The following is a 27636-nucleotide window of genomic DNA, read 5'->3' on the forward strand; positions in this document are numbered from 1 at the left end:
CTTAAAGCTGATGTAAATATTTTTAGAAAATGGCATTAAACAATTGTTGAATATTTAAGAATGTTACTGGGAATGTTAATGATGTTATTCATTTTTGGGGGAAATTAACCTTTTATTTAAAAATCCCATCCATAAAATCACTCATCAGTGATAACTGATGAATAAAGTAGCATATGGAGTAAAAGAGACCTACAGAGAACAACGTATCAAAGATAAAGATCTGATATTTTACCAAAATTCATCATTACCAAGTGTTCCAAATACTGATTTTATTCCCCAAACTGGCAGTTTTATTTTCTAAGTCAGAAAACCTATAATTATAGTTGAGGAGATAAGGGGAAAGGATTGCCATTGAGGGCCTTTGCCTGGAATCTGCGAGAGGTGATTCAACATCCAGTTTTTTAACAGATCTCATTGACACGTACTGTATTTTTAGCCACTACCCACCATCTGCTTCTGGGTGGTGAAAGTCTGACTTGTGACTGCCTGTGCATTCTTAGAGAAAACCTGAGGCAGTCACTGAACAGGAAGTCTTGCTCTAAGGTAACCAGAAGGAATTTGCAAACTGACTGTAAAAGGACAATTTGCATGTTCAACGAAAGGAAAGGGCGCCTAAGTATTTGAGGTTGAGTAGGATAGTAGATTTCTGGCCTTGGTAAGGTCCTAATGGGAAGGACGTTGCTCTGCTCTTGTGGAAAAAGGTGCTGGTGTGGCCCGTGTGGAAAGCACTGCTCCTACCAGCTCTGCCTCTTACCAGCATGTGACCTAGGAAATAACCAAGATCATGGTTTTTTATGTCTAAAAGGACCGATGTGATTTTAATTTCTATTTTGAAGTTTTCTTTTTCTGTCTCTAGGAATAATTTTTAAATTTCCTCTTTAAATACAGGATAAATTAAGGTTGGGACCTTCCAAATAAATGTTGCAGAGTATATCTCTTTTCCATTAAGTGCTGCTTAAGGAACACTGAATATTCACAATCAGCGTTCATTATGTTTTCCTTTAAAGAATTTGCAAGTATCCAGGGAACACTCCATTTGCATGTGTTTAAATGTTTATTTTTAAAGATAAAGAGTAGACAGAATTTTGTTTATCAAATGAATAGCCTGTGGAAACATAAAACAAATCCTGCTATTTTTCCTCCATTTTCTAATGTTCAAATAATCTGTAAAATAGACATATCAACAAAGTTAAGTAAACCCGTGAAAACATGGAAGTGGAAACATGGAAGATCTATTGAATCTTTATAGCTTCTCATATTGACATTAAATTATTCAAAATTATCATGGAATGTTTACACGTAGTGGAGTAGGAAATGGCAATCCACTCCAGTATTCTTGCCTGGAAAATCCCATGGACAGAGGAGCCTGGTGGACCACAGTCCATGGGTTGCAGAGTTAGTCAAAACTGAGGACATTTACATGTAGAAAGAGTATGATGTAGGAACATCTCAAAAGAAATGCATTTTGAAAATCTCTTTGAGTTCTATAAACAAATTACAGTGCTGAAGGAGAGAATGCTTAACTCCATACTTATTTGAGTAGATAATGTTGCAGTAATTTTTTGTTTTATGGGCTAGGTACTGCTGTGCAGCTCATCATATATGCACTTATCCATCCTCTTTATTCCTCCTCTTTTCTTTATATTTTTATTGAGCTAAGAAAATCAATCCTTCTTACCCAAAAGGCCCATTTCATATATGCCTGTGTGATGCCGCAGAATTAAACCAAGTGATCTATTTTGATGGTTTAATCAATGGCATATATATATGTGCCATTTTTTCTTTGTCATTAATCTGAGGGCCATAGCAGTTTAGATAACCACTGCATCATTATGTAGCAGATCCTGGTTGCAAAGAAATAGTTGATATACTAAACGAAGGGTTGTGTTTCGGTTCAGAATTTCTCTTTTTACAAAAGTGAAGTTTTGAATAATGCAAGTTGTATTTAAAATTATCTGTATGATGCTAAACAGTCTCCCATGCAGCAACATGAAGATATATAGTTTCCTGAATTTATAATGTCATGAGAATATCCACTTATGGTTTAAGAGTGTATTATATCTCCATAAACTTTCTTTGTACTCTCCCAGTAAGAGATTTTTAAGTACCTGATAAAATAAACACATTCTAAACAAGTCACTTAAACATTCAGGCTTCAGATATAACATATTTTTCTACTGAAGTAAAGCATGTTTTCTAAATCCTAAAAAAACTTACATTGTGTTTGTATATTTAAAACATTTTAGCCTTGAAGTTTATCAATTGAGCTGATCTATCCTATCACTTCTTCCCTCCAAATTATAATCTGATTGTTAGCTTATCATTTACCTTCTTTACAAGAAAGGGAGCCATTTTTTATGATTTCCAATCTCTTTGCTATTTACCAGTTTCTTATAAATCTCTGACTTTAGAAATCGAGGAAAAGAATCATTGGCCATCAGACTATAGATTAACTTCTGAGCTTCATCAAAACATTTGAGAGTTGGTTCTGCAATATTCTTTGAGATGAGGTCCCTGGTACTGAAGTCAATGTTAATCTGTGGAAATAAATTGCATCACATTAGACTAGTTTCATAAAGACTGCATGGTCTATACAGATGGGAGATCCACATATGATCTGAATTTTTTTAAGCATCAAGTTAATCTTATGCAAAACAACAGAAAGGTCACACATTCATTTTCTGAAATGCAGAACACATGCTTTGTTTAATTACTTTACCTAGGTTGAGAGGGTTGGCGTTGACAGCAAACAGAGGTCAAACCTTATTTTCAGATTATAAAAAATGACAAAGGAGATGCATATAAGAATTTTTATGACCTCACATTCTTTTTGCTTACCATCTTTTATTTCTTTCTAGTACTTTGGCATTAATACCTGAAATGTTCTTCTATAGGCAGAGCAGTAATTAAAATTTACTAAACTGGCCTTCACCAGCACATTCCCTTTCTCCATAACTCCCGGTGTTGTTTCTTATAATGTTGCTTTTTATCCTAAATTGTGTTTCTTTTTGTTTGCCAAAATGGACCACCTAACACTCTACCCCTGTTCACAGAACACCACGCCTCCCATGGGATGTACATACACCCGCGCAGATGTGCGTATGTACGTTCTTGCCCCCTTAGCACTACCACAAGTAAGCATTCTCAGCAAGGTCTAATAGAGATCTATTAAACTGCAACACAACACACCTGCAAATACACAAATGCCGCAAACCTCATGGAAATTCTTGTCCAGTTCTACCCATTTCCAGGATGCTTTCTGAGAAGCAGAAAATTTCTATTCCAAGTTTTTTCACTTAAACTGAAAATATTCGTGAGTTATCAAAGAGATGTAAATCTTAAAACTCAAAGCTCACCAAAGGCAGGTGCTGCTGCTGCTATAATAGGCAGTCAAAATTATTTGTTGCATAGAATTATGTCTCTTGGCAAAATGAGGGAGACTGTAAAATGCTAAAAATTGGGGGTCTGGTGAAGAACTATAAGTGACAATTTATGTTCGTTGAAGTTAAAAGTAGGCAGACAGACCTTCAATCAAATTTCTTAGCTACTTGCTTGCTGTTCACATGAGTAAAGCAAGTTTTACAGTTTCCTTCAACTTTCTATTTCCATAGTGTAAAAAAGGATAATAATAATGTCTTGAAGTCTTTTAAGGGCTAAATGAGATAAGTGATATCAAATTATTTCAATATTATTATTCTAGTAAAAAGAAAAAATATTTTGAAAAGAATAATCAAAGGCTGCTATTTGCTCACTGATATTTTCTTTCTTAGGGATTTCAGCTACTTGGGGATTCAGATTATACCTTGTTTTTATTTCTTTGATCATCCTCTCAGTTCCTGCATCAAAGTTCCAGATGAAATTCTGCAAAGTCCTCCAAGGCTTCAAAATCTATAATCAGTTTCTGCTTCTTTACACAGAAAGATGGTGTGGAGTAGTAGTAAGATTATAGGATAGTTTTCCAATCTGTACTCTGACGCTTATGACCTTAGTAACCTGCGTTACCAAGCTATTTTTCATCTTTAAGCCCAGTCATTCTTGACTGAGTTGTTATAAAAATTAAAATGAGATGATCCATATAATCATTGATTACAAGATGCTTTCTATATTTGGAGAAAGTACTATATATTTTCTCTACAGTGTTATTTTAGATTTACACTTGAAGAATGAGAAGGAACCAGTTCTCTAAGAATCTGAGGAAGAAGGTTTCTGGCCAAAAAAAAAAAAAAAAAAAAAATTCAGAGTCCCCAAGGCAAGAACAAATTGGTGATGTTCTGAAGAGCCTCTGTGTTTGCGTGGTGGGGGTGCAGGCGGTGATAGAGTTCCTGTGGGGAGATTGGGAGAGGAGGTACAGGTCAAGTCTTGTAGGATTTATCTGCTGTGGTAAAGGGTTCCTATCTTTCTACTAGAAGCAGTGGGAAGACACTGAAGGGTTTTTGAACAGGGAGATGACATGATAGCATGCCATGAATCTGGTATAGTTCCTGATTTCCATAGTGGGAATAAAGAGTAGTGGGTATTATCAAGATTCTGTAGGAGTTTCTCAACATATAATGGAATCTTTTTCATATCCTATCTTGTGTTGCTAGGGTATGAGAATATAGATTGCCCATTTCCTCTTTGAATGCGCTATTAATTCTTCAATGGTGTCATCTGCAATTTGTTTAACTTTATATTCCCCATAATGGTAAATATACCAAGATAACTCCTTTAGGCATTCATTCATTGGCTGAGTTTTCATTGATAGCAGGGACAGTGTGTGCAGAGTGCTGCCTTATTATTTTATTCAAAACGGAATGCCTACAATAGCTCCTTATTCCCTATTTAAAATGCCCAAAGCCCTGAACTTGGCATTCATGACTAATACAATATGGTCCAAACCTGTATACTTTTTCTCCTCTCTGTGTGCCCTGTGTCACCACCAAGGTAGACTCTTACCCTCAAATTTCTTATATTTTGTTGCTGTTGTTGTTCAGTCGCTAAGTAGTATCTGAATCCGTATAACTCCCTGGACTGCAGTATGCCAGGCTTCTCTGTCTTCTACTATCTCCCAGACTTTGCTCAAATTCATGTACATTGTTACCAATGAATATTTTCCCTGACCATCCCAGGCTAGCTGAAACCCACTCCTCATCTAAGTCTTTCACAGTCTTTTATGTCCTTAAAGTGAAAATTACTCTGTTGTGTCCGACTCTTTGTGACCCCATGGACTGTCACCTCTGTCCATGGAATTCTCCAGGCAAGAATACTGGAGTGGGTAGCCATTCTCTTCTCCAGGGGATCTTCCCAACTGAGGGATGGAATCTGTGTTTCTTACACTGGAGAAGACTCTATCATCTGAGCTACCAGGGAAGCTCTTATGTCCTTAAAGTGAAAAAGTGAAGTCACTCAGTGGTGTCCGACTCTTTGAGACCCTGTGGACTGAAGCCTACCAGGCTCCTCCGTCCATGGGATTTTCCAGGCAAGAGTACTGGAGTGGATTGCCATTTCCTTCTCCAGGGGATCTTCCTGACCCAGGGATTGAACCCAGGTCCCCTGCATTATAAGCAGACGCTTTTACCGTCTGAGCCACCAGGGAAGTCCTTAAAGTTACATTCAAATAATATCTACCTTGTAAAGTTCACCTTTTCTGACCTGTGAAGGGACTTTGTGTTACTTACATTATATTTACATTTTGCCTATCCCTCACTATGCCTTGAACAGTGTAAGGATTCAATACATGTGTGTTGTATAAATAAAGTGAAAAAGGCTTCTACATTTGTTAAAAATCACGGTAGCATTTTAAGCAGAAATGTTCATTTCAATATATCACTGGTAATTAATATTATTTGTTCAAATATACTAAGTTTGTACGTCTGACTTGCCCTTCTCACTTTTCTGATTTGCCTGTTTTCCTACCAATAAGCTGCCAACATCAGCTATAGATATCTAAGTGATGAGCAGAGACACTGTTCCCAGGAGGTAATCAGTAATCTTAGGAAGATGTGTCTTGGCAATTCATTTTAATGTCAGTGACAAAATATCACACCCACATGTTTTTATAAATGTCATTATTTTTCTCGAAGTTGTTCAAGCTGGAAACTTAAGAATCATCTCTGACAAATATTTTTTCCCTCTGATCTCTCTCTTTCTCTATCTATATATAGAACTTTCCTTATTCACCTTTTCTTGGTGATTTCACAATGCTCTTTTTATTTATCACTCCTTCAGTTTAGTCCTCAGTCGTGTCCAACTCTTTGTGACTCCATGGACTGCAGCACCCCAGGCTTCCCTGTCCTTCATCAACTCCCAGAGCTCGCTCAAACTCATGTCCATAGAGTCGGTGATGCCCTCCAACCATCTCATCCTCTGTCGTCCCCTTCTCCTCCTGCCTTCAGTCTTTCCCAGCATAAGGGTCTTTTCAAATGAGTCAGTTCTTTATACCAGGTGGTCAAAGAATTGGAGCTTCAGCTTCAGCATCAGTCCTTCCAATCAATATTTAGGGTTGATTTCCTTTAGGATTGACTTGGTTGGATCTCCTTGCAGTCCAAGGGACTCTCAAGAGTCTTCTCCAATACCACAGTTCAAAAGCATCAGTTCTTTGGTGCTCAGCTTTCTTTATATTCCAACTCTCACATCCATACGTGACTACTGGAAAAACCATAGTTTTGACTAGACGGACCTTTGCTGGCAAAGTAATGTCTCTGCTTTTTAATATGCTGTCTAGGTTAGTTATAGCTTTTCTTCCAAGGAGCAAACATCTTTTAATTTCATGGCTGCAGTCACCATCTGCAGTGATTTTGGAGCCCAAGAAAATAAATCTGTCACTGTTTCCCTTGTTTCCACATCTATTTGCTATGAAGTGATGGGACTGGATGCCATGATCTTAGTTTTTTGAATGCTGAGTTTTAAGACAACTTTTTCACTCTCCTCTTTCAGTTTCATCAAGGTGCTCTTTAGTTCTTCTTTGCTTTCTGCCATAAGGTTTGTGTCATCTGCATATCTGAAGTTATTGATATTTCTCCCAGCAATTTTGATTCCAGCTTGTGCTTCGTTGAGCCCAGTATTTTACATGATGTACTCTGCATCTAAGTTAAATAGCAGGGTGACAATATACAGCCTTGATGTACTCCTTTTCTGATTTGGAAACAGTCTGTTGTTCCATGTCCATTTCTAACTGTTCTTGATCTGTGTACAAATTTCTCAAGAGGCAGGTCAGGTGGTCTGGTATTCCCAACTCTTTAAGAATTTTCCAGTTTGTTGTGAGCCACACAGTCCAAGGCTTTGGCATTTTCAATAAAGCAGAAATAGATGTTTTTCTGGAACTCTCTTGTTTTTTCTATGACCCAGTAGATGTTAGCAATTTGATCTCTGGTTCTTCTGCCTTTTCTAAATCCACTCCTATCTCTTCCGTTTATTTGGTTTTATTTTTTTTTAGTGTAAACATTCACATATTTAATAGTACCTTTAAAATAAGCATACTACATTTAAAATGGTTCCAAACAAATCTATAAATGGTTATATAAATTAAAAAATACAAACTTAAAGTAAATAAATTTAACTTTAGCTATGGTATAAATAATGGTAAATGTAAGTGTACCTTTGAGTCATTAAAATGTCTTTTTTAAAAAAGGACAGCATATTACCAGAACATTAGAAACCACAGCCATGATTCTCAAACTTCACCAATTGCCATTTGATATTATTTTGGCCACTGCATTCTTCCATGAGTAAATTAATGCTATAATTTCCAGAATTAAGTCCCAAGTCTTTTTCAATAGCTCTTAAATTCTTTTCACACTCAGTGTTGAATACATGGCTTTTTTCAAATGAATAAAACAAGTGCATTTAAACTAGAGATCCATTTTGCGCAGACTCATTCGACTGAAGGAATCTCTGTGGCAGGTAACAGGTAATACTGCCTTGTATAACTGAGGGATCTTTCGGTTTATCAGAGGCTGTAGGGCCTCTTTAAGGCGATGATAATTTCTCTCCAGTTCCCTTTGATACCAGTTTATCTTTCTCACTCTAACTCTCCAGTTTAATCTTGTATAACATAATATTTTTCTTAAACCGTGGAATTTTTCTCTTAGTTGATCCCTCCCCTTGTACACACAGTGGACAGCATTCAGTTCAGTTCAGTTCAGTTCAGTCACTCAGTCGTGTCCAACTCTTTGTGACCCCATGAATCGCAGCTCCCCGGGCCTCCCTGTCCATCACCAACTCCCGGAGTTCACTCAGACTCACGTCCATCGAGTCAGTGATGCCATCTAGTCATCTCATCCTCTGTCGTCCCCTTCTCCTCCTGCCCCCAATCCCTCCCAGCATCAGAGTCTTTTCCAATGAGTCAACTCTTTGCATGAGGTGGCCAAAGTATTGGAGTTTCAGCTTTAGCATCATTCGTTCCACAGAAATCCCAGGGCTGATCTCCTTCAGAATGGACTGGTTGGATCTCCTTGCAGTCCAAGGGACTCTCAAGAGTCTTCCCCAACACCACAGTTCAAAAGCATCAATTCTTCAGCACTCAGCTTTCTTCACAGTCCAACTCTCACATCCATACATGACCACTGGAAAAACCATAGCCTTGACTAGACAGACCTTTGTTGGCAAAGTAATGTCTCTGCTTTTCAATATGCTATCTAGGTTGGTCATAACTTTTCTTCTGAGGAGTAAGCATCTTTTAATTTCATGGCTGCAGTCACCATCTGCAGTGATTTTGGAGCCCAAAAAATAAAGTTGGACACTGTTTCCACTGTTTTTTTTTTTTTTTTGCCATGAAGTGATGGGACCAGATGCCATGATCTTCGTTTTCTGAATGTTGAGCTTTAAGCCAACTTTTTCACTCTCCTCTTTCACTTTCATCAAGAGGCTTTTTAGTTCTTCTTCACTTTCTTCCATAAGGGTGGTGTCATCTGCATATCTAAGTTTGTTAATATTTCTCCTGGCAATCTTGATTCCAGCTTGTGCTTCTTCCAGCCCAGCATTTCTCATGATGTACTCTGCATATAAGTTAAATAAGCAGGGTGACAATATTCAGCCTTGACATACTCCTTTTCCTATTTGGAAGCAGTCTGTTGTTCCATGTCCAATTCTAACTGTTGCTTCCTGACCTTCATACAAATTTCTCAAGAGGCAGGTCAGGTTGTCTGGTATTCCCATCTCCTTTAGAATTTTCCACAGTTTATTGTGATCCATACTGTCAAAGGCTTTGGCATAGTCAATAAAGCAGAAACAGATGTTTTTCTGGAACTCTCTTGCTTTTTTGATAATCCAGTGGATGTTGACAATTTGATCTCTGGTTCCTCTGCCTTTTCTAAAACCAGCTTGAACAACTGGAAATTCATGGTTCACATATTGCTGAAGCCTGGCTTGGAGAATTTTGAGCATTACTTTACTAGCATGTGAGATGAGTGCAATTGTCTGGTAGTTTGAACATTCTTTGGCATTGCCTTTCTTTGGGAATGGAATGAAAACTGACCTTTTCCAGTCCTGTGGCCATGGCTGAGTTTTCTAAATTTGCTGGCATATTGAGTGCAGCACTTTCACAACATCATCTTTCAATTTCACCAAAACATCACTTTCATTGTATGAATGTTCAGTCGACAACCATTAGTTTCTATAATATAAAATTTAAACATCTTACCCTTGCATTTGAGCTTCCTCATACCTGGGCTTCAAATGTTGTTTTGAAATTACCTCCTGCTTATCTTTGGTGACATCCAGAGATGAACAGAAGTTCATCTACTTTCTGTTCCCAGAGTAAATTTTCTTTCTAAAGCTCTTGTTTATGCTGCTTTACCATCTAAAGTCCCTCTCTCCTCCACAACTTTATTCTGTACAGATTATCCTCAACCCTTTATGATTTAGCTGAAGTTGAATATCCTCCAAGAATCCTTCCTTGATCACAGAAAGAGTGTCACTATGATTTCCTTATCATCATACATTATTTTGATTTCAAAAATTTAAGAAATTTGATTTCTCATTTAAACAGGTTTGGACACAGTGGCTTCTGTCAATATTAAGTATTCAGTCTGATAATCAGAGGAGAAAATTTGTCACTATAAAGGGAATTCAGTAGTTTGTGGCATGGAATTAACCTGTCTTCTATCTGCTATCTTTCCCTATTTCTTCCCTGATTCTTTTTTCTCTACCTGTACCTCAACATATGAGCAGAGGAGTCAGACATCATCTAAGTTCCGTGCCCAGTCTTCTCTCCCTGGATTATTTTCCTTGGTGACTTTGTCATCTCCTGTGTAAAAATATTTAAGCAATGACATTATCTCTAAAATAATCCTAAGGATATTTAAAGAAGATTATTTTAACTGTAAATATTAATAGTTAATATTCATCAAATATTACTACTGTTGTGCTAAGTCTTTATATGGCTACTGTATGTCACACACACATACCTATAAGATGGATAGTATTATTGTCCCTATTTTTCTTTAATAAAAAAAGACCTCATCTGAAAAAGTGGTTGTTTTATAGTAAATTTCTATAATTTATTCATTTAAATTATTTCATTGAATGGTTACTTAGGAATTGTGCTAAGATCTGACCAAATAAAAATAATTGAGAGTCAATCAAGAAGACAGATTTTGAGAAAATAATCCAAAGGGAAGAAGCTACCTTCTTAAAAAAAAAAAAAAAGTCTTTCTAAAGGAAATGAGGTTGTAAACTGATCATCAAGGTATTATCATGAGTATAGAAGATTATGGAAGGCACTTGGCCATGGAGGGAAAACTGGAAAAAGCCCAGTAGGTTTTCAGAGTGAAAGGAGCAACAGCTTGAAAAGGCATGAAGGTCTATATCACATAGACTTTTATAGGTCTTCTTAAATAATTTTTAATTAACTTGAAAGCAACAAGAAGATTTTTAAGTAATGTAAACACATGTGCTTGAAAAAACATATTACTGGCTGCTATGGGATATAATGACTAGTTGTGGATAAAGGGCAGAAAAATTAGTAAGTCATACCAGAAATTCAGGTGGTTAGTCATGGAGGATTAGGCTGGGTCATTTCACAGAGAATGGAGGGAAATGTATAGATTTCAGAGATACTTAGAATGTAGAATAGATGAAGCCTGCAACTGAATATTTATGAACTGGGATAAGCAACAACATTTTTTGGAATGACTGGATTTTAGAAATATTCTGAAGAATGAGATGACAAAGTGTCAATGGATTGGATATAGTGCTGAAGAGAAGAACCAAGAATGAGTATCAATTATTCAGCCAGAGCAAAAAGAATGGAATTGCCATTCACTGAGACAGAGAGACTCAGAGAAAAGTTTGAGGAGAAAATAAGGACTCAGATTTGTAGTGAAGTGTGAGATGCCAGAGACTGGAAGAAATCCCCTGGGGAGTAAATGCAGGCAGAAAATAGATGACAACCACCTCCCCTCAAGATAGTATGTGCTGGGCTATAGGTAGGAACAGTAAAAGAAATTGGCAAAGAATTGTCAGTAAGAGAGGAAGAAATTAAGTACAGGAAGCCAACTGAAGTTAGTGTTTCAGTTAAGAGAGCGTGATACGTGTCATTAAATGGTCCCAAGGAGTCAGTCTGAATAAGGTTTGAGTGCACTCTACCCACAACGCCCTGTCTTTTCTTCTTGAGTCCCCTGAAATTTTAGTATCAAGACAAAAGTGAAAATATTCAGCCTAGCACATATTTTGATACATACATTCCTTTAATATGATCACTTTGAGGTTCATGTCTGCCAACTGCATCTCCAATTGTGCACTCATCTCAAGTTTGATTTTTGGGGAAGTTGTTGTATCAATTTCCATCTCAAAAAGTAAGCACAGAGGAGATATTGAGATTGGAGTAGTAGATTGAAAGCAGGCACCCTGACAGGAGGTAACCCTCTAGAGATGCAGGCCTCTCAACTGTGTGGACCTGAGGCCGTCCTGAGCTGCTTGGACCTTGGGTGAAGCTTAGACTCAGCTGAGCAGCTCAGATTAGTAGGTCCAGAGCAGGGGCTGAATGGCACATCGATTGATGAAATAAAGAGAGTTATATCTATATTATTTACTCATGGGAATAGTCACTGCATTTTGTTTCTATGGATACACTCAAGTTTCAAGGATGCTGAGAAAGACATTTAATTTGCTTATTTTTCCAAAGGTCACGAATTATCTTAGGTCTCTGAGACTGCTGCACTGCCAATCTCAGAAAACAAGACATAGGCTTATGATTCTCACAGAATGACAGCTGAGATGTCATTGCAACTGTTTAGTGACTTTTAAATCCTGTCATTTTTGAAAAGGCCTTGACACAGCTGACATTGACAACAATCCATTGCATTAAAATGAGTGCCTCTGGTTTGCATTGTTGTTTAAAAAATGATTTTATTATAATGAGCTAGGGATAGTTTAATGCTCAGGTGATTTTGATAACTCCAAGTTATGCAAGCCAATTCCTCTTTTCTATGACAACAGTTTTAACTTCTTTTGGCTTCCAACAAATTATTTTAGCAGGAAGAATGCATTTGAAACTGTACCTTTTGGCTTTCCTGTGACCCTAGACTGTGCTTTATATATTTTTACATAATTTGAATGAGAAGTTTTCAGTCGAACTCTCACATTCAAATGAGATTGCCTTTCCCTCATTTAGTATGTATAGTGTAGCAGGAGATGGTCATTATGCAAAGAGTGTGTGCATGCATATGGAAAGCGCCTTACTCAAATGGGGCAGGCAGCCTCCTCAACCTCATTCACAGCAGTGCTTAAAAATTACTATTCAAATTAAAGTTGCCTATAATCATGTTTTTGGCTACATAATTCTGTTTAATCACTGTTAACACCTCTAGTATTACTTTGTTTTTGGCATCATTAAAGGCACATGAATATCCTGAGGTATAGTCTCAAGGGTTACTATGAAAGTTGAGAATAGCCAAGTTTATAACATCGAGAGGGAATCCATTCTGCACAGGAGTGTATCCTTTGTCACAGTTGGTATTAAGGACAGAAATAAATGACATGAGTTGGGAGGCAGCACTGACACTCTAAATTGGACAAGAGAAATGAAAAAAAAAAGAAATCAAACGTATGCAATCAATGTATAAAAGCTTGACGGATACGGATTGCTAAAAATAGATGTACACAGCAAGTGCTATCTGGAGCAGGCGACAGAGAATAAGATGGACAGGTTTCCGTGAGGAACCCCAACACGCTAATCCAAGATTAAGTGGGACAGGGATATGCGCAAATTCAAAGAGCGTTTTGTTTTAGAGTTGAAAGGCAGTAGTCATTTTTTCAGAGGGCCAAAATGATACCACAGGCTATTAAATGAGATGCTCCTGTGACTTTTTTTTTTTGCTTTACAAGTTTAAGAAGTTATACAAAATAGAGAGAATATGAGAAGAGAAATACAGCTTCTGACAGAAAGGAAGATAGACTCTATGTGACGAGATAGTTTTCTGCTTTTACCTTCAGTGCAAACATCGAGGTTCCCAGGCTGTGCCATGAACATTTAAAATAAGTAGAACATTTAAAAGAAGATCTAGAGGAAGGAAATTAAAATGTAAAAGCAAGGGCAGAAGACCTCCCTCCTTACGATCTGTGAATCTTAATGACTGCAGGACTCATCATTTTTCCTGTCTAAGCCTCAGTTCATTTTTCACCTGTACAAGGTGGGTGATTGTTGTGCCTAAGACAGAGTGCATGGTGATCGAGTCAGATAGTCCACATAAAAGCCCTGGGCAAGTGTGCGGCTTAGAGTTTCTTTATCTCTGCTTTTCTTCCTTTCTTCCTCCTCCTCCCCATCCTCTTCTTTCTTTTTCTCTGTCTCTCTCTGTCACTCTCTCTCTTCCTTTTTAAGAGATCCCTTGAGTTGAAGAGGAAATAAACAAAGATGCAGAAATCACTAGGAATCAGAACATGCCCTTGGCTCCACTTATGCTTGGAGGCACCCAGAACTAGGCTTCTTCCTCTACTGGGCCAGCCTTCTAGGCACCAGCTGGTGCCCTGCTAGACTCTTCTTCCGTTTCCTCTCCTATCATCCTTCCATCCTTCCGTGTTGTCTTATTTCCTTCTGTATTCACATCTCTGATCAAAGCTCACTAATTACTTCCTTTGAGACATGTTTCCCGATCCCTTAGACTTGGACTTTTCCAGTTACAGTGACCACATCACCTGTATTTCCCTATCACAACATCCATGAACGTTTATTCTAATTTTTTTTTTTTTTTAAAACTAGAGTCTTCCCACCAATATGGTTAGCTTGATTTATTCAGAGACTCGGTCTTTTTTCATAGCTGCATCAGCATGGTGCTTGGTATGTAACAGACCACTAACTATTGATTAGTGTACAAAAACTTAGGAAATTAATAAATAAGCAAACATTATATCTGGCGGTGATTCTATAGTTTGGGGGCACTGTTGACAAGCAGCAACTTGTGGGTCAGGACCAAGACTCAACATAGCATCAGCTCATTGTGGAAGTAACACTTAAAAATGCAAAGAGAAAAGTGTTAGTCGCCCGGTCGTGTCCAGCTCTTTGCGACCCCATGGACTGTAACTCACCAGGCTCCTCTGTCCATGGGATTTTCTGGGCAAGAATGCTACAGTGGGTTGCCTTTCCCTTCTCCGAGAGATCCTCCCAACCCAGGGATTGAACCCAGGCTTCCCACATTGCAGGCAGATTCTTTACCGTTTTGAGAAAATAGGAATTAAGATGGAGGATACAAAACTGCCATTTTGAGAATATCAAGAAATGCCTATAGTGCCATGGGTTTCTCTCTGCCAAGAATTCAGAGGTCTATCTTTTCCCTCAGGATTATAAAACTAACCTTATTTTTGTGTGTGTGGGGTGTACCGTGTGGCTTGTGGGATTTTAGTTCCCTGATCAGAGCTCCAACCCCAAGCCCTCGGCAGTGAGTGTGCAGAGTCCTAACCGCTGGACCGCCAAGGAATCCTCAAAATTAACCTTATTTAAAATAAAGGCATGGTTTCTCTGGTGGCTCAGAGGTAAATAATCCTCCTGCCAATGCAGGAGACAGGTTTGATCCATGATCTGGGGAGATTCTTCATGCCTCAGAGAAACTAAGCCCCTGCACAACAAGTACTGAAACCCACGTGACATCCAGCCTGTGCTCTGCAGCAAGAGAAGCCACCACAGTGAGAAGCCCACACACCACACCCAGAGAGTAATCCCCATCATGCCAAAACTAGAGAAGAGCCTGTACAGAAGTGAAGACCCAGCATAGCCAAAAATAAATGAAGAAGGCCTTATCTCAATATTCTTCCTCAGTACTATTCAATCATTATCAACTTTTAGATATAATACAAGGACTTCCCTGACCATTTAGGACCTTTATAACAATGTCCCTTTAGAACCAGACATGGAACAATGCACTGGTTCAAAATTGGGAAAGGAGTACATCAAGGCTTTATACTGTCACCCTGCTTATTTAACTTATGTGCAGAGCACATCATGCGAAATGCCAGACTGGATGAAGCACAAACTGGAATCAAGATTGCTGGGAGAACTATCAATAACCTCAGATATGCAGATGATACTACCCTTATGGCAGAAAGCGAAGAGGAACTGAAGAGCCTCTTGATGGGAGTGAAAAAGCTGGCTTAAACTCAACATTCCAAAAATGAAGATCATGGCATCCGATCCCATCACTTCATGGCAAATAGATGAGAAACTGGAAACAATGACAGACTTTATTTTCTTGGGCTCCAAAACCACTGCAGATGGTGACTGCAGCCATAAAATTAAAAGATGCTTGCTCCTTGGAAGAAAAGCTATAATAAACCTAGACAGCATATTAAAAAACAGAGACATCACTTTGCTGACAAAGGTCCATCTAGTCAAAGCTATGGTTTTTCCAGTAGTCACGTATGGATGAGAAAGTTAGACCATAAAGAAGACTGAGCACCAAAGAATTGATGCTTTCGAACTGTGGTGTTAGAGAAAACTCTTGAGAGTCCCTTAGACAGCAAGGAGATTAGACCAGTCAATCCTGAAAGACATCAACCCTGAATATTCATTGGAAGGACTGATGCTGAAGCTGAAGTTCCAATACTTGGGCCACCAATTGCGAAGAGCTGACTCATTGGAAAAGTCCCTGATGGTGGGAAAGATTGAAGGCAGAAGGAGAAGGGAATGACAGAGAATGAGATGGTTGGATGGCATCCCTGACTCAATAGACGTGAATTTTAGCAGACTCCAGGAGATTATGAAAGACAGGGGAGCCTGACATGCTGCAGTCCATTGGGTTGCAAAAACTGGGACACGACTGAGCAACCGAACAACAAAGACTTCCCTGGTGGTCCAATGGTTAAGCCTCTACACGCCCAGTGCACAGGGCACAGATTTGATACCTGGTCAGGGAACTAAGATCCTGCATGCTGCATTATGTGCCCCCCACCAAAAGAAACAGAAAAGAAAAATAAAAATCCTAAAAATAGATATAATGCAAACAATTTCATCTGTTTTTAAAATTTTTCCACTTAATCATTTGTTGCTTTGCTGTTTTTTCCTGGTTCTAGAAATCTAATTTTTTAACCCAACTAGACTGACTGTTTCTTTTGAGCCAAACCATGCTGCTGCTGCTGCTAAGTCACTTCAGTCGTGTCCGACTCTGTGCAGCCCCATAGACGGCAGCCCACCAGGCTCTGCTGTCCCTGGGATTCTCCAGGCAAGAACACTGGAGTGGGTTGCCATTGCCTTCTCCATTGTGTGAAAGTGAAAAGTGAAAGTGAAGTCGCTCAGTCGCGACCGACTCGTAGCAACCCCATGGACTTCAGCCTACCAGGCTCCTCCGTCCATGGGATTTTCTAGGCAAGAGTACTGGAGTGGCTTGCCATTGCCTTCTCCAGAGCCAAACCATAGTTTCAATCTATTCTATTTTCTTGCATTTCCTTATCAAGCTACCTCATTTCCACAACACACTGCATTGTACTTCTGTGTTTATTATGTGTTCTCTTGCTTAGACCCAACTTCCCTTCCATGCAAGGAATTTATCTTATGGTGGTTAATTGTAGGCATAGAATAAGCATTTATTGATATGAAATAAGAGTCACCAAATAATAGTGTGCTACAATAAAAATTAAAAGCAAAACATCCAGACACAGATATTTTAAAAGTGTCCTGCATAACGCATTAAGATTCTTTTCCTTTATGATGATAGTTTCTTCTCTTTAATGGGTTATGATGTCTTCACAGTTAATAAATACATTTAAGAATTAAATTTTTTGTAATTTTTTTTTTTTTTTTACTTAAAAGACTGCCAATGTATTTGCTCCCAGATTGGTCATAATTTGAATTTGAATTTATATAATTTTTAAACATCACAGTGTGGTATAATTGGGAACATTTTCTAATCTCACAGAATGACAATCAACATAAACAGTTTTCTCTTTAATCATATATTTTCCATCCTCACTAATTTTCTTATTAATATAAGAGATGATACAAACATAATTCATAAATGACAGAAATAAAACATAAATATTTAAAATATGTCAGTATCTTGGGTTTCCTGGATGGCTCATACTATTTTAACTTTTTTTAAGATTTACATTCTTCTGAAACCAAATATTGTTTGAAATTTTTAAAATATTATGAAATTAATGGTCCAAATTGAAGGAAGAATAAATACAATGTTAAGATTTTTTTTTTCTTTGCCACATTCGAGTTCTTACTGTGTGTGGAGTAAGGACACTTTAAAATATATATTGCTTATCTAATAATTTTCTCATTTTCAGACTACTTGGTCAGAAATATCTGACTCACACTTTTATTTCCCCTTGCAATATCTTCTGAAAATATCTAGGTATAATCCATGCAATTAGTAGATATTTCTACCTGAAACTCATGATTTGCTAATGTGTTTTTCTAATTTGTGTTCATATATATATATAAAACATTTGTGTGTGTGTGTGTGTGTGTTTATATATATACACACACATACACATATATATACATTTAGGGGCTTACTTGGTGGCTCAGACAATAAAGAATCTGCCTTTAGTGTAGGAGACCCAGGTTCAATCCCTGGGTCAGGAAGATCCCCCGGAGAAGGGAATGGCTACCCACTCCAGTATTCTTGCTTGGAGAATTCCATGGACAGAGAAGCCTGGCGGGCTATAGTTCCTGGGGTTGCAAAGAGTCGGATACAACTGAGTGACTAACACTTTCACTTTCATGTATACATTTATCAAGTCATTCAAAGTGGCTTGTCCTCAGATGATCTTAGAAGTTAGTTAATATTTTGGGGTAGAGTCAGTAGCACTTATAGTGACTTGTGTAAAGAAAAAAAGGAATTAAAACTTCTTAAAGACTGTTCTGCCTGTTGCAAACCCTAGATATGCTATCTCATTCACCATTTTCATCTAACCTATATGATTGCTATGTCCTTTTTCACAGTTACGTTTTTAGATGAGGAAAGTGTGGCTTAGAGGGATGAAATAGGTCAACACAAGATTACAAGATTTGAGTCTGTGTCTCTAACCTTTAGATTTTCTACTACATCACACAATTAGTGTAGAAGACCAAAGAGATGATAAAACTCTGAGGGAGAGGGCATAAAGTTTCCTGCAATTATCATCTCTCATAGAGACCTGAAAGTTGTTTTTCTGTGCAGTTTTGCCTATTAGAATAGGAAACGAAGAACCATTAGTAACATCCATTTATAGACAGGGATTGTTAGTAAATAGTCTGATGGTAAACTGTCTAATTGCATCAATTAAAAACTATTGTCACGCTAGCAATTTTACAGATGAAGAAATAAAGACATGAAAAGTTGAAAAGAAAGTAAATGGGACTTAATAGACATCTGGATGATGTGACCTTGTCATTGTTCTCTATTTTAGGGTTTTCTACCAAGGAAATTGGTTATAATTTTGATTTCTTTATGCGAGACAGTTTTACAACTGTAATTGAATATTGAAAAATGAAGAATGCTTTCATATGAATCTCATTCTTGCATTAATTTTCTACTTATGAAAATGGTATTTTCCAACCTGCATATCAGATATATCACGTTGTCTTGTGAAGTCTGCCTACTAGATAAATCTAGGTTACTTCCCACCCTCTCTTTATCTTTATCACTGCCTGTCCAGCGTTAAACCACTGCTTCTCATTAGTGATATCAAAATGCTTGTGATTTCTGGAAAACTCTAGGGAGTTCTCTGTACATTTACACTGTACACTGTGCCCTCAGTCTGAAATACTTTCTTCATTTGCTCTCTTGATAAATATGACATGGTTTTCATATGTGAACCACCCTAAAAATCCATCCTATAAATCTCTGGATAGACTTCATGGCTCTTCCGCACACTGCTAATAACAAGCTTTAAATGATTCAACTTATTAGTTGCCTATTGTGTATTTGACTGGTTTTATCACATGTCAATCTCCCCTTCTACTGTGTGACTTCATTGTGGGAACAGACTCTCAAAAAATTTCCATTTAATGACTCATACTAATACTTGTAATATATAATATATAATTGATGGGCTATAGCAAGATATGCTGAAGACTGAAATTGGTATGTAAGAGACAAATGTCCTTTAGTTAATTTGAATTGGAAATAATTAATGGCAAATAATAGGAAAGATGATGGCTGTTTCAATTGTATATATACACGTCATCTTCAATGAGAATTTTGTCATATCCAATAATAGTATTTTTAGACGGTGCGAGACAATATAATCCGTGATTTGTAAAACAACTATAAAATTAACTAGATGGACAAATTATAAAATAAGTATGAAAGCTTTGTATCCTAAAACAATAACTGTACTATTCTTTTAAATTATTACCATATTAATTTATTTTGGCAGGAAAGATTAGGAAAATAAAACTATTTTATCCAAATTGATAATTTATTATATAACTTTGAGTTCAGCTGTAATTAAAAGATTACATTTCTTTAGTATTAATGTAAGATTTTTCATATATAATATTTGAAAAACTTAAAATAATCATTAAGCAGATTCATGAAGAAAAATAAATCTGGCTTTCAAACCAATAATAAATAGATTACCTTTAGAGTTGATTTCAAAGCCTTTTAGGGAATGACACATTAATCAACTTGACAAATCTTACGCACTACATTTAAATTTTTCTGGACTCATTTATTGATTCTTAGATAGTGACTGGGAAATGAATGCTGAAATAGCTCCACAGGAGTTAAGTTACTTTTTCTTTCCCCCTTTGAATTCCACTCTAAGCTTCAGTGGTTCATATGTCAGCAAAATTGTACTATACCAACATATGCTTCAGTAATTAATGTCCATCTAAAACTTGAACTATTGATACAGCAACTTTATGCTGTAGATTAAAAAAAAAAGTTTGCATTTCATCTTTGCTGTCCTCTGTCCTCATTAGTACAATAACTTCTCATACCATGAATTTTAATTTTGGATTAGAACATATAGTAGCTGTCACTTGGGAGGGTATCAGTATTTCAACTCTGTAGGGAGAGATGACGCAGGTGGTTTATGTTTGGTGCTAGTGACTTAAGATAGATTCCCGTTTGCTGCTTAGGCATTAAAACTCTCTGCTTAGATGTTATAATCAGTGAGGGATTACAGCAGTTTTAAAATGTAAATAGTTTAAACTTTAAAGTTAAACATTAAGGGGATGCAGCAGAGATGATCATTATTTGGTTCTGGAAATTAAATCAATTATAAATGACATGGTATACACATAAAACATTTTTGAGGGGCTCTTCTCAAAGTCCTTCCAGGTTTTCCTGTAAGGCCTTTTCTATTTTCCTGATCTTAATGCAGCACAGGTGGAATCTGACAACTTGAGACATACCCGTGGCTCATTTTTACTGTTGTAGGACCAGGCCACCCGCACACCTGTGGCTCATTTTCACCACGCTGATCTGCCCACGCAGGATGGCTGGCTGCTCACTCCCTGTCCACTCCCTGCTCCTGGAGCAGTTCCTGGTTCCCTACAGCCCACTCACAGGATGGACCTTAGTCAGTAAACATCTGTATGTTTGCCCCTCAGGCCCAGATAATGACTCTTTAGGACAAAATGATGCCCTTTGATAGTTGAATAAGGGAAGACCTCTGCCCCAAGAAGGTGCTCAGAGGGCCCTGACCCTCTGCTGGTTTCCCTGGTAACCCAAGAGCCAATCGGATGTCAGTCATTTCCCCTAACTAGTAGCCTTCCCATTCTTCCCCATCCCCCACGGCGAAGTCTGCTTCCATGTTCCTTCCACCGTCCACCCCAAACCATGGTGTGTGGCTCCAGGACCCTACTTAAGACGTGTAAGCTCCCGCATTCAGTGGATGTCTCTGCAAGCCTGCGGGGTGCAGCCCAACAGCCATGAAGGAAATAAAGTCAAGCAACCCCCTCTTTGAGAAGGTAAGGCATTATTATATGCCGTGATGTGGGCCTCCAGAACATTAAATATTACGAATTTGTACTGTTGGTTAGTAGGTTTTACCTTCACATATGTATCTTTTTTTATTTAAAAAAATTGTATTCAAGAGTTCTATTCCAAATCGACCCCTGTGCTTACAAAAGGAAAAATGAAGCTGAATTTGAAATCCAGAAGCACGCTTAAGTAGGATTTCTGTAGAGCTGTTTAATTGGGAACATTAGACTGTTTTTTTAAGAGCCTGCTTGTTGTGCTCAGAAAATAGAAACACTGAAGCACATAGAGAGCGCTGGAAACTATTTAGTGAATCAGTGCCAGAGGATCACCGTAAGGAACTTCTGTTCAAATTTACGGATATCTTCTGTTTGAAGACATGGTGACAATTTAATTTCCCTTGAGGTGGCCTTAGTGTCCTTCAATTGGGAGCAGATGTGTTAGTGGATAAGTGGATAAATATTCACTGTTGTGGAATATTTCACTCACCTCTTTGGGGGCATCAGCTTCAATGAATTCAGAATAAATCATCCTGGCTTTGGAAGCAATTTTTTCTGCACTTTCTGTTTTCTTAAAGTCTTCACAGGCAAGCCAGAACTCAACATTTTCTTCACTAAACTCTGATTTTAGGAATGTTCGAAAAGCATCTAGACCAGCTGTAAAATACACGAGGAAAAGGTTTGTGTATCACATAGCGCAGTCATGTGACCAATTGTATACATTGTTTAGTGAAAGCATTTGAGGATTCAGTGGCAAATATTTATCATCCCTCAAATATAGCATTTATACATTTTAGTTTTTAACTTTAGAAAGCTTGATTTTGGATCAGTAGTCATCGATGTAAAATATTCAATCTATTTTTCTAATATTAGCACTTTAAAAAAATTGAACAACAACCAGAAATGCTAGGATTCCTGTACATTCCAGCTCTTCTCACTGTCTTATTTTCAGCCACATTTAAACATTTATTATTCCTGTTCATAAATGTTTAAGTTTCTGACCACCTGTTTAGCCTCTTTTCTCTAGTTTCCTCATGTAAAATGTGCCCCAGAATCTTCTTTGGCACACACAGAACTCTTTTGAGAAGGCAATGTTTCTAAATCTTTTACAGCCAAGGATAGTTACGAGAGGGCCTCTACTGAGGTATGAGGTACCAGGTTAGAAAAATTATTATCAAATTCCTGCAGTTGCCTGAACTAAGCAGGCCGTTCAGTTTGTGTTAGTTTCAGTCCGTACCTTCCTATGGCAGCGTCTGCGCGTCAGTGAGACTGTGCGTCTTGGAGGAGGAATCACCCATTGGCACGCTTGTCCTTCAGAGGATTTGCCTTCTGAAAATCGGTGGTTTTCTGCTACACCTGCCAAGGGGGCCCCTCAGCCTGGCTCAAAGCCACTCCTCCCTAACTATGTGCTAGAGGGCTGACTCTTCAGGTTGCAAAGTAGGGAGAAATTGACTAGCAAAAAAGTAAGTATCAAAGAAACATGTATGGAAAGGGGCCTAAGTTAGTTGTTTATTGGTTGCTGCAGGTTGGAAGGAAAGTGAAGGTTAGTATAGAAAATAGAAAAGGTCTTCATGGAACAAGGTGATTATCTAGAAGCCCTGGATTAAAACTAAGCATAACAATTTTATTTTTAATGATTCGAAGTACAGTTGAAATAACAGGTCGTTGCAAAAGATTTTCAGATACCAATTAAAATTCTCAGTATAAATATTGCAGAGTGTGAAAGTTGTTAATATGTAAGCACTATAAAAATTCAATTGCACATGTCTTGTGTTTAGAAAATACATTAGAGAAGCTTCTGTGACACAAATTTGGTTTATAAAAATCCTCTTAGTAACACAATTAAAATTTTCCATGAGTTTGATCCAAACAATGATGAATTTGAGAGGTCTAAATAGAATTTATACTAAAAAATCTATTTTATAAAATAAAGTATATACTTTAATAATACTGAAAGAATATTGAGGAAGCATGTCTGGCACTATTTTATACATGTGTCGTTAAAGCATACGAAACTATTTTGCAATATGGGTTATCTAAATACATCCCAGAGAGATGGGAAGTTAAAGATCTAAAAAAATATTATTATTCTCTCCCCTCCTGCCATATGCATAAAGAGAGACATTGAACTAACAGTCAGTCCTCCTTTTTTCCTCCCATTGCCCTGTTTGGACACATAGGAACAGAATAAGCAGGTAACACTGGGGCTAGTTATCTCTTCCTTGCATAGACAATCATTGAATCACTCATCTATTATATACATACAATTTGAAAGTTCACAGGTCGTCAAGTGACTTTAGAATAGCCACAGCCACAGCCATATATTATCTGAGGGTCCCTCTGTGTGAGGGAATAGTTATGGGTAAGTGTGACAGGGGCTGAGGAGTGGAATATGTCAGGAGCAGGTGGCAGAAGGCACACTAATATCTCTGCTCAGTATGTGCAAGGCGTATCAAGTTACCAAACAAGCAGGTAATATGGTGGGTCATCTGTTTAAAGCATTGAAAAGCATGGGAGATATTTTTCTGGTTTTAAAAAAGCAAAATCCAGACAGCTTTGCAGATGAATCTATGACTTTTGTACTTTCTGTGGGCATGAGGTACAAAATCCCAGGATATCTGCAGGGTGGTGTGTCTGCCTTCATCTATAACCTTCATGCCTCTGTCTGCACTGCTGCGGCGGCCAATCCCCCACCTGCAGAGACACCTTCCCTAGGGTGTTAGCAAACCTGATCTGTCCCGCTTGTCATGTATTTAAGGAAAAAAGAAACATGCTCTTGAAACTTACAGAAATGAAATTCCATATGGCTTTCATATATGTTCTTAGTTGGATTCTAGGGTTTTGATGGGTTATTTTATGTCTGTGCTTTGTGTGTGTGTGTAGTGTCTGACTCTTTGTGACCCCATGGACTGTAGCCTGCCAGGCTCCTCTGATCACGGAATTTGTCATTTCTTACTCCAGGGGATCTTCCCTACCCAGGGATCGAACCTGAGACTCTTGTGTCTCCTGCATTGGCAGACAGATTCCTTACCACTGTGTCTCCTGGGAAGCCCAAAGTATGTGTGCATGTGTGCTTGGTCATGTCAGACTCTGCAGCCCCATGGACTGTAGCCCACCAGGATCTTCCGTCTATACTTTAGGAATTAGTTATTTAAGAATCATAAAATGATAGTGTAATTTCATCTAAATCAAATTGTTTTTATGAAAAAAAAAAAAACAGCCATGAAGAACATATTCAGATTTATCATGTTTCAAGCATTTCTAATATTCTGATATTTACTTTATAAATTTAAAGTGGAAATGCCATTTGATTAGAACAAACACTACATTTAAATATTTTCTATGTATGTCTCTTGTAGCATCATTTCTATCCTGTATGAGACAGAAATGCTGTAAAGCAGGTTTGTACAGCAAAAGCAGAATTCTAGATATCTTTGTATATGACTGTTTTATATTAAATTCTGGGATGTTTTATTTATAATTGACCAAACTCACTTTATTAAGCCATCATTTTAATTACAAGTATATATCCACAATGTACATATTTATATATATATACAAATATATTCAAATATGTTTTTGTATTCTCTAAAGTAAGAATAACTTAGTTGGAATAAATACTTTATTTTAGCCTGAAGAAGCAAACAATTTATTTAAATTTTCAACTTTTCAATAGTTTGTATGTTTTAATTTGCAACAATAATAGTCATGCTGCTGCTGCTGCTGCTAAGTCTCATGAGTCGTGTCCGACTCTGCAGTCCACCAGGCCCCGCCCTCCCTGGGATTCTCCAAGCAAGAACACTGGAGTGGGTTTCCATTTCCTTCTCCAATGCACGAAAGTGAAAAGTGAAAGTGAAGTCGCTCAGTCGTGTCTGACTCTTAGCGACCCCATGGACTGCAGCCTACCAGGCTCCTCCGTCCATGGGATTTTCCAGGCAAGACTAGTGGAGTGCGGTGCCATTGCCTTCTCCGAATAATAGTCATGATATAGATCAAATGATAATGAGACTGGCTTCCCTGGTAGCTCAGCTGGTAAAGAATCTGCCTACAATGCAGCAGACCCTGATTCTACTCCTGCTTTGGGAAGATCCCCTGGAGAAGGGATAGGCTACCCACTCCAGTATTCTTGGGCTTCTTCAGGCTAAAATAAAGTATTTATTCCAACTAAGTTATTCTTACTTTAGAGAATACAAAAACATATTTGAATATATTTGTATATATATATAAATATGTACATTGTGGATATATACTTGTAATTAAAATGATGGCTTAATAAAGTGAGTTTGGTCAATTATAAATAAAACATCCCAGAATTTAATATAAAAGTCATATACAAAGATATCTAGAATTCTGCATTTGCTGTACAAACCTGCTTTACAGCATTTCTGTCTCATACAGGATAGAAATGATGCTACAAGAGACATATATAGAAAATATTTAAATGTAGTGTTTGTTCTAATCAAATGGCATTTTCACCATTTCTGTGGTGGCTCAGATGGTAAAGAATTCACTTGCAATGTGGGAGACCTGGGTTTGATCCCTGGGTTGGGAAGATTCCCTGGAGAAGGGGATAGCTATGCACTCCAGTATTTGATATACATCAAATGATAATGAGACTAAGACAACTTTATCACTTCCTTTCTATTTGGAATTTTCTTGTTCTTTTAATGTCTGTAATTTCTATAATCTTGTATTCATTTATTTATTTATTTTTAAATTTTTAAATTTAAATTTATGTATTTTAATTGGAGCCTAATTGCTTTACAATATTGTATTGGTTTTGCCATACCATTTAGACTCAATCTAATTCCATTTAAACTTTGGGCCTGTATAAGTTTGTAAGACTTTGGGGAATCTTATACTTCACATATTGATCAATCTCATTGTTTATAACATGTCTACAACTTTCAGAATTTATTTATTTAATTTTAATCCTTGCATTTTTAGGCCTGTTATCATTTGGATCTTACCTTGATTGGATAAAAGTGTGTCCATATTTTCAGACCACGCCACTGTTTCTGTAGTTGGTGACCTGTGGAAACAACATCTACCCTTGACCATAGCATTGTGATCTTTTTCTTCTGTAATCTATAGTAATATTTGAGTTATGTGTATTTGTTGAATTATATCATTTAAATGAGCTTTGTATCACTAATTAAGCTACAAAAGGTCAACAAGGATTATATAATATTTTCCACAGTGGAAAGCAATAGCAAAGAAAAGGGAATGTGATTTGACACCAGCAAATTATTTACTATTCTAACCAACAGTATTGATCATACTTGCAAATTCTTGATTTCTAATGAAGGTATAAGAGAGATTGCTCCTGGCTCTGTAGAGCCTAGTGAATTTAATCTCAACTGTATTAATTGTTAATTTATGTTGGTTACACTAGTCTGTTCCGGAAGAGTTATCATGATAGCAATGAACTGTTTTCTAAGTTTTCACAGTCTACAAAATTGTCCATTTCATAATTATGCATCTTAAGTTTCTTTATAGTTTTAAAGATTTTTTAATGTGGGATGATCTTGAAAATGTTTAGTTATAGTATTTTAAGGAGTCTTCACCCCATTTTGAGACAGCCTTCATTTCTCTTTAAAGGTATGCTTCCATCTGGGTTGATTTATTTAAATCTAGGTATCTGTCAGGACAGAGTAATATCTTTTCCAAAGCAGTCAAAAAATTTATTGACTTAAGTCTTCTGAAGAAGGTATACTTTGGGGGATGTGATGTAGAAATAATAAATCAAGTTTCCGATATAAACTTTCTGAGATGTAAATATATCATGCATTATTCCCCTTAATAAACAAAGATCCTAATGAAATAAGTCCCCATCCATAGAAAACATCTGCTACCCAGAAGAAAAATCTTGGATGATGTAGCTGTGATGTGCAAATTACTTATTAGCTATGGAAAGGAATGATCTAATTGAAGGTTTCTATTAAAAAGATTGATAGTCTCACATCCAGTCATTCTTATAAAATTTATATTTGCATATCAAGGTGACTAATCTTAAATATGCTCGTGTGATGCAGTCCCTATGCTTTTACATTCTATTACTTTGTGTGATTTGCTCCAGTTTGCATTGCTCTCCTCTCTCCTGCTGTTGTAGTTATATTCTCAGATGGTAATATCTGTACTCAGAGGCCACACAGGGGGGCTGGGTGACAGGGAGCACATGCTGATATCTCCCAGTACTTGGATTTCCTATCTGCCATTTCTTTTACTTTTTCCTCAATGACAGGCAACTGATTTTCCTTTCTCCCTTGATCTACTAAATCTTGGGAACACAAGGTTTCCTGTGAAGCCAT

The 27636-nt window shown here is 37.3% G+C and overlaps 1 protein-coding gene across 1 annotated transcript; it reads right to left on the bottom strand.

Moving 5' to 3' along the window:
* Positions 1-2116: 2116 nt before the first annotated feature.
* Positions 2117-27636, bottom strand: RGS21 (regulator of G protein signaling 21). The gene is made up of 4 exons (XM_061383793.1): positions 27553-27636; positions 26296-26413; positions 21816-21982; positions 2117-2537 (listed from the first exon to the last, which is right to left on the bottom strand). Exons 1-4 carry the CDS (start codon positions 27634-27636, stop codon positions 2334-2336), a joined length of 573 nt encoding a protein of 190 aa, XP_061239777.1. The 3' UTR covers positions 2117-2333.

This window comes from Bos javanicus, chromosome 16 (genome assembly GCF_032452875.1).
Source record: "Bos javanicus breed banteng chromosome 16, ARS-OSU_banteng_1.0, whole genome shotgun sequence".
In the NCBI taxonomy this organism is placed as follows: Eukaryota; Metazoa; Chordata; class Mammalia; order Artiodactyla; family Bovidae; genus Bos; species Bos javanicus.

What these genes read in the sequence shown, in the direction of transcription:
- RGS21 (XM_061383793.1), bottom strand. Translation starts at nt 27,636, where the DNA reads ATGGCTTCACAGGAAACCTTGTGTTCCCAAGATTTAGTAGATCAAGGG. An exon ending in TGCCTGTCATTGAGGAAAAA is followed by an intron (nt 26,414 to 27,552) that starts GTAAAAGAAATG and finishes ATATTACTATAG; the next exon opens with ATTACAGAAGAAAAAGATCA. An exon ending in AAGCTGATGCCCCCAAAGAG is followed by an intron (nt 2,538 to 21,815) that starts GTGAGTGAAATA and finishes TTATTTCCACAG; the next exon opens with ATTAACATTGACTTCAGTAC.